The sequence below is a fragment of the Cryptomeria japonica genome, chromosome 10 (genome assembly GCF_030272615.1).
Source record: "Cryptomeria japonica chromosome 10, Sugi_1.0, whole genome shotgun sequence".
Classification (NCBI taxonomy): Eukaryota; Viridiplantae; Streptophyta; class Pinopsida; order Cupressales; family Cupressaceae; genus Cryptomeria; species Cryptomeria japonica.
Window position 1 is genome coordinate 116,508,862 of NC_081414.1, and position 7,751 is coordinate 116,516,612.

At 36.5% G+C, this 7,751-nt stretch overlaps 1 protein-coding gene across 3 annotated transcripts; it reads right to left on the minus strand.

The window, feature by feature from the left end:
- Positions 1 to 1,287: 1,287 nt before the first annotated feature.
- On the minus strand, positions 1,288 to 6,892 carry LOC131072603 (uncharacterized). Of its 3 annotated transcripts, none has more exons than XM_058008815.1 (10): positions 4,507 to 6,892; positions 4,237 to 4,278; positions 3,703 to 3,802; positions 3,543 to 3,617; positions 3,076 to 3,229; positions 2,895 to 2,964; positions 2,430 to 2,495; positions 2,207 to 2,329; positions 1,852 to 1,985; positions 1,288 to 1,654 (listed from the first exon to the last, which is right to left on the minus strand). In XM_058008815.1, exons 1-10 carry the CDS (start codon positions 5,783 to 5,785, stop codon positions 1,625 to 1,627), a joined length of 2,073 nt encoding a protein of 690 aa, XP_057864798.1. In that variant the 5' UTR covers positions 5,786 to 6,892; the 3' UTR covers positions 1,288 to 1,624. The 3 variants fall into 3 exon arrangements, with proteins under 3 accessions (XP_057864798.1, XP_057864797.1, XP_057864799.1); XM_058008814.1 differs by having other exon boundaries at positions 3,703 to 3,805; XM_058008816.1 differs by lacking the exon at positions 4,237 to 4,278 and having other exon boundaries at positions 3,703 to 3,805.
- Positions 6,893 to 7,751: the final 859 nt, after the last annotated feature.

Here is a 7,751-nt window from a genome sequence, read left to right on the forward strand (position 1 = left end):
ACTAGTAGCTGACTAGCCTTTATAGCTAACTTCACACACCCTAAGCTCTTAAACAGTACTTCGGATTTCCACAATTTTTTTTTATTGTTTTCATATGCAACTTAACTGCTTATAGCTATTGTTTTGGTTTCTGGGTAGTAAAGACGAATGTTGTGGGATTTGTTATGCACACAAGGGTCCAAAGTGGTCACTTCAAAGTGTCTTCCCATACGTATTTGCTATTGCACCATCAACCATTCATTCTCACAACCAAAAAATTTGTACAATTGATCGAATACTTATGCACAAATGCTTCAATAATTGTGCGCTATTGGTAACAAAAAAGTTGCACAGTTGATTTAATTACTAACTTTTTAGTTAGCGAAATCTAATGAACAGTAATTAGACCATGAACAATAACTGAACCCTTCCCAATGACTTATTGAACGAGTATAAAATGTTTAAGAATACATTCTCATGTACCATCAACCATATCTATGGTATGGTCAATTCAGCCATATCAATGTCTTCTTGAGAAATACGCCAGCTTACATAGAAAATCCATCAAACTTGGTTGCTCACGAAAAATCAGACTTAGCTTGTAAGTTCAACTTAACCATACGTGGGGTGGTCAAGTTGTTAGGACTGGTAGTTGTGTTTGTCTTTGCTTGTGATTAAAATCAAATTATTACATTTTTATTTCTTAATTTGTTTTTGGCAAGGAGTGGATTGAGGGAAATTGGTTGTACAATTATGATAGATATATATAATCCAGTTATCCATTCCATCAAAATGGTGGAGATAATGCTTAGAAGTCAATTCAAGTGATAGGATGGGTTAACAGACTTAGAAGTCAATTCAAGTCATTATAATCCAAAATGGTGACAATGAACAACATCTAAAGAATATTTGATGGAGTAGTTTCTATTGATGTGACACGGCTGATGAGTTAATTATATCAATTTTTTACAATCTATATTGTTTCTGGATTCGATTGTGTATTTTTTTTGCATCGAAATTTCGGATCACATTCTGTGATCCATCATTCTATTCTGTGATCTCTGTAACATCCTGATGATGGATCACAGACTATGGTCTGAAAAGTTGATACAAAAAAGTACATACAAATCCAAAAACAGCAGTAAGAAACGGATGATGAGTATTCAACAGATATGTTCAGTTTGCTTGAAATCACATACTTGATTTGTTTTATATCCCTGTGAATTCTGGAACAACATATGCATTTGTCAATTTTGTAGGTTTGTTGAAGTTATTGAATCTAAAAGAACAGGCTCTCAAGAATAACCCTTTTCTAAATTTTTCTTTTTTTTAAATCAGTAAAAAGATATCAAGTGGGCAAACAATAACCCAGAAAGTTTTCATCTTACCTAAATTGCTAATAATTTACAACTGTATCTCAACATTGTGACATATTATTTGATTTCACAAAGGAGAAGAGGAGCTACATAAGTGTTGTGTTATGATTCTAGCAGTTAAGGAAACTACGAAAAACAAAGGAATAAGTTAACATCTTTAGAGATGTTGCATGGTTATTCAATTTCCAGAATCCAATCCAATAAAAGCAGACAAGTTAACTCCGGAACATTCTTTACATTTGCTTGGGAGAAGATTTCAACATGGTGATCTAGAAGACTTCTTGTGGTATCTTCATCAGCTGCAAATAACATTATCAATGAATTTAGTAATTTGACCTTTGCAATGGGAACATTAACAGTGAAGAAAAACCAAAATGGAACATATAATTTCATATTTGTGGATGTGAGTCCTTAAACCAAAAGACCAAGGGTTTTGACCAAGGTACCCAATTCCCTTGTTACAAGACCTACTTCAAAATTAAGCAAAACAAGTCACCTCCAGTTTAGAAACTTCAACTGCCTGTATCTCTTCAATTTGGATATTTTCCTCTGAAGGATCAGATTGCTGATTTTCAAGATATGTCTTAAAAGATTGATGGTAGAGCCGAAGAGCTACTATCAAAATAAATGCTGCAGACAAGAGGTCAAGTTTAAGCAGTTGATTGCTTGTTCAGAATAATTTGAGTATACATTTAGAATGATATATGAGATTGTTAAAGGTCAACATCTTAGATTCCTATGCCTTTCTAATGAGAATTCACAGATTACAGCTCCATTAACTCACTTTCTGTACTTACTATGATTTTTTTTTCATAAATTTAAGTTCATCAAAAGAGGAAAACAATCCTTACCACCCCACAAACGCGCTGTGACTGTAGAATAATTCCAAAGAAACAGAAAAACTGCAACCAACACACCCTTCTTGTGGGAGCATGTATTCCACGCATCTCTAAACCGAAGTAACATGGAGAGACCTAAAGTATAATAAGAACCACCAGTAAGAAATTCAATGATCAGTGAACTAAATGTTATTTGAGGAACAATTCTCACAAGGAATGGCATTCCATGACTTACCATATCCATTCAACTGAGCAGAGTACCGTGTATAAAGCTTAGGTATGGTGAAGATGGCAAAGAAAGCTGCAGACAAATACATTGTACAAATGAATTTCAATTGATTATGGTTGCATTGATCCTTGAGTGTAGCATCTATAAGCACAATCCAATATCAACAAGCCCAATCCCTTATTCCACAGAACTTTTAACGAAGCTAACATAAGTCAGCTTGGCTATTACTCAACCATATTCCATTCATTTGTAAATCTACTAAGTAGAATATCAACAATCTCTCGAATCTCACATAAACACCTAACAATATGCTTATCCAGCAAAACAGGGATCTGGATAACCGAGGTTATCCTATCTATAGTTGTGACTTTGCCTTGGAACACAACTTACAGACTGTTAAACTTAAACTAAAAATGATGCATGAATGAAACAGTAAATCAAATTGGTGTGCAAGATGGCTCTGTAACTTACAAAGCTTTGCCAGATTCCAGATTGTCATTGTGTGCCCACACTTTGCTAGCAACCACAGAACAGAAGCCAACTGCCAAAATTTCTTCTTGTGAGATTCAATATGGAGTAAAGAATGCCCAATTAAAAGGATAGAAACTGTCTAAAACCAGATGAGGAGATATTCACATATAAAAGAATGTACCTTCATTGTAGTAGCAGGGTCTCCTGAAAAAAGTTTTTGGAACTTGGCTAATGATAGATTGATTACCGGAAGAGCTGATCTGAGAACCCAAAGGGCATCTGCCTCACTAATTAACTCTACATCTGTAAGGCTATTCTCTTGTTCAACTGTTCCCCTGGTCAATGTAAATTGCAAGTTATATTAGAATATTTTTACCTCTGAGCTTGGATCCATTATTCTATAGTCCTATAGATCAAGTACTACTGGACAGTGCTTTGATAAAGCTTGGTGTAATACTACAAAGGTGTTTACCAAGTACCTATAGTGTCAATCACAAGTGGCAAGAATATGAATTGATCATTTCCGAGGCCTTAAACAGTGTTCTGGTGAAAAACAACACTTAAAGAGCAACCTCATACATGGATTGTTGGATCAGCATAACTTTTTCTTAGCTCAAAAAAAATGCACAAAAAAGGAGAATTTAATACCTGCGCAAAATGGTCTTGTAAAGGAAAACAGCAGCTAGATATGCAAGGGCCAAGTATGATACAAAGGTAACCAAGCTGCAATAAAAAGTCTCAATATATTTAGTCAATCCACATTATAAGTATAAATTTTCAAAAATACATAAAATATAAAATTCAAGACCTGAATTGCAAGTCCTGAGTAAAGGATGAAGATAAGACACAAAATGAACCAAATCCGAACAACAATGCTGATTTTGGAGCATCCGTCCACATGATCAAATCTACTGAACATCGAGAGAGAGATACAGTCAGTTAAAGATAAAAACTGCTCTAAATGGCTCTTTTGGCCCATAAGGGGTTAGAATTACAGAGTCTATCTGACAACATGAAGAACATTTGCTTGGATCCTGAAACTTCTTTGTGCTAATGATCTCTAAAACTTTAGGGGCCGTTTTATTCATATGGCAAATTTGAAGATACTGAGCGTGCAAATAACCAACTTTTGAGCTATTGGACTAGATAATTCAGATCTTATGCCTAATCAGATTAGGCACATTATTTACAAAAAAGGAAAAAAATAACAAATCTTAAAAAGACAAATCAGGTTCATTCATGGACCTAAAAAGATTCATTTTATCTAAAAGTTAATAATCATTCGTTGTAGTTTCTAACACTAGATAGAGATTACACTGGAAACGGCTGAAAGAGATCATACCCATATACTGAAAGTGTAGCCTCTCAGGCTCTTCACACTGACCTGTCAATGATGCAATGGCAGAGCGAGAGGAATTACAAGAGATTGTAATTGAGATGCTATAACAATCCGCATTCTCAAACCATATAAAGAAGAGAGAAATAAACAATAATTCTATTGAATCGCAACAAAGAAATCTCAAGACGAACATATTTCAGGCTTGGATCTATCCTATGGAGAAACGCAAAGATGAAATTAACAACAATGTAGTTAGAGCAACATTATCCTTACTTCTTCTAGTTCGCCTTGGCAAGCAAGGTGATGATTTTGTGGGTTCTGGAGCTTGAACAACATTTTTTCCAAATGCCATTGAATGGAGAGGGCCGGCTTCTAGAGGAGAAGGATATGAAACTGGAAGCTTAGTATTGTGATCAGTGGCCTCCAGACAGAGATGGTGGATTGGGCTAACATTAGGTTCAAGATCAGTGAGTTGAAGTTCGGGAGCAGAGGAGGGAATTGAAGGATTGGAATGTCGAGAACTGGACTCGGAATGAAGCTGTGGAATTGGAGGAAGATCGTGGGTATACATGACATCAGAATCAAAATTTGGAATTGGAGATACATTGTGGCAGTAGACAGGCTCAGGGTCGATTTGTGCAACTGGAAGAACATTGATGGGATAGATTGGCTTGGGATCAAAATGTAGGATGGGGGGCAGGGTACAAGGTTTAACAGGGTTGTCATCCTGAGGAATTCCACCAGCATTCGGTTCGGGTGTTTTTCGCTTGTGTGGTCTACAGGGGCTAAGCTGCTTTGTTCTTTTTGCTGTATCTAAATGCCCCAGATCACAGCCTCCTGTTTCAACTGTTCCAACTCTAGAATTTCTGCTGGATCTTCCAGACCTGGAAGCCAATCTACTATTTGGCTGCTGATCCACAGACTGCTGTAACGCAATTCCCTCAGTGACTTCAGTCCTAGAATTCTTTCTTTTGGGTGCATTTACTTTACAAATTGAAGATGGACTGTCCAACTCCTCTCCAATCAGGATTCCTTCCTCCTGATTGACCTTGGGCCTTTGATAATTCAGAGGGCTTATTTCTCTTTCATCTCCCAAATTAAGCCTGTTTTTCCTTCTTCCACTAACAGAACCAGCTAGTCCTCCTCCCTCTTCTCCATGCTGTTGTTTAGTACCATATTGACTAATGCTCTTGGAGTTAAAATTCTTGTGGGTAACAGAACCAGCTAGTCCTCCTCCCTCTTCCCCATTCTGAAGTTTAGTATCAAATTGACCAATGCTCTTGGAGCTCAATTTCTTGTGGGTAGATAAGGAGTTTGCAGTAGAGACTCTGAGAGCTGCAGCATTGCTCAGATTATGGTCAATTGGCCTATGATTACCATTGCTTTTACAGCCATTGTTTTCCTGAAGACCTAACACTTGTTCTTTACCAATCATGTGATGGTACATGGAAACCGTGATACCCCCTCCTGATTTCCTCCTCCTGGCTCTCTGATCACCCTTACCCTCCCCAGTAGGAGAGGGCAGGGGAAATCCTTCTCTTCCTGATCCCATCAGTAACCCACTCAAATAACTGGAACACCCACGATATATAACCACATAAATCTAACAAGCCTCCTCATAAATACCTTTAAAATGCCCCTCTCAGCTTCTTTAATCTTCCCAGAGATCATGTGATTCCCCCATTTTGCACCATATAATGAAATGACTTGCTGACTGAAAGATTCTTCTACACCACTGTGGGAACTGTGAACCTCTCCACCTCACATTTTGCAGGTGCACACATTCCAATGCGTCATCCACTGACTGTACTCTGGAAATATATTTAACTCTTTATTTATTTATAACCGAAACAAAATTAGCGAACTTAACCTCATTCTTAACGTACAGACCTCTGAATCAGTACTGGTCTAGTAGATCACTAGTCACTAACATCTACTTATGGGCATTATCAAAATCATGTTTTTTTATTGCTTTTATCTGACTTTTGTTGTCCTGTGAAACCTTGAGAAAGTCCTGTTCTCAAGACAAACTGGACCTTAGAGTTTCTTTATACCTATCTCCTGCAAGACTTGTTAGCAGTTGCAGAGCTCATCATGCATGTCTCTTTCTTACCACCCACCATTCCTAATCCTGTAAATCAAAGCAAAATACTTAAAAGGCCTCATGCCAAAGTCTATTTTGTCTGGATTATCTGATGGCTTGCAGACGCAAGAAAAGGGTCCAACTACCCATTAACAAATTAAAAAGAAATGGACTTTCTTGTGGCTTTTGACCTTTTATATTTGGATAATATGAGAAGGTTGCAAGTGACATGATTTCTGATTAAGAAACTACGGAGCCGTTGTAGTTCAAATCCTAAAGAGGTTCCATGGAAAAGGACGCCACAGAATGTTTACGTCTTTGTTCAATCTTTCATTGGGAGGTAATCTATAGATAAAATTAATGCGTAACGTTCTATATTGAAATGCTTTTGCTGAAGTAATCCAAAGAGAAAAAAATATGAATACGTAATGGTCCGACATGATTATGTTAAAACTTTCTTAAAGTCTCTTAGATAGCAATGTCTCACTGTTATAACTGACAACGGCTCCATTAAAGGGAATATGCAGATGGAGGGACCAGGGGAGGAGCGGGAAGGATCGAAATGGTCAAAAAGAACTGTTCCGGCGGGCCCAAATTGTTGGACAGATGCCATTTATATTAGAGAAAAAACCGACAGGACACGTTTTTAAGGATTTGTCATAAGTTCTCTCTTTGAAATTGGATCCAAAGTTGTATGGTTGGGTCTCTGATTTTGTCATATATAAGTTGGAAAATCAACATTCCAGGTTGGGGGACTTCCTGGGGTAAGAAGTACCTAGATTTATCAATGGAGGAGAATCGCCTTTAAAAATATCATTCCAAGATTGGGGTTGTGTACGAAGTAGCTAAATTTATCAATGGAGGCTTGTGAAGTATCTCTATAATGCCTGTGAAGTATCTTTATAATGAATCATGTTTCACAGCAATCTGTATTTTGGGTTTATAGATGTACAGTATATGGAATTCTTTCTATTTTGAGTATGTATGAGGCATCTAATTGTGGTTCAAATATGAGGTGTATATATTCTATTCTTATACGAATTTAATTTGTGACCTCTCTTTCAAGAATTCAAGTTCTTCATCTAACTCAGTTTCTTATATGTAATTGAATGTATTTTTTTTTAAGCGTAAAGTATGTTGATAGATTTTAATGAAATGAATTTTATTAATCATACATATAGTATCAACTAGAATATAATGGTGAATTTTCTCTTACATCAAAGTAGGAGAGTATTTTATTGATTATTTTTATATATTATCGAATCATTAACAGTCACTATTATATGCAAATGAACCTCTTCTTGCTTTTGTAGTGTCTCGCATGCACACGCTTCATGCACACATAGCATTGATATGCAATGGTTAAAGGACAACTACAAACACCCACCTTAACTTATCAAAATTCCTAATTAGCATAGTAGAATCCCACCTTTGT

What these genes read in the sequence shown, in the direction of transcription:
- LOC131072603 (XM_058008814.1), bottom strand. Translation starts at nt 5,785, where the DNA reads ATGGGATCAGGAAGAGAAGGATTTCCCCTGCCCTCTCCTACTGGGGAG. An exon ending in TACAAGACCATTTTGCGCAG is followed by an intron (nt 3,230 to 3,542) that starts GTATTAAATTCT and finishes TACATTGACCAG; the next exon opens with GGGAACAGTTGAACAAGAGA. An exon ending in CACAGCGCGTTTGTGGGGTG is followed by an intron (nt 1,986 to 2,206) that starts GTAAGGATTGTT and finishes TCTTGTCTGCAG; the next exon opens with CATTTATTTTGATAGTAGCT.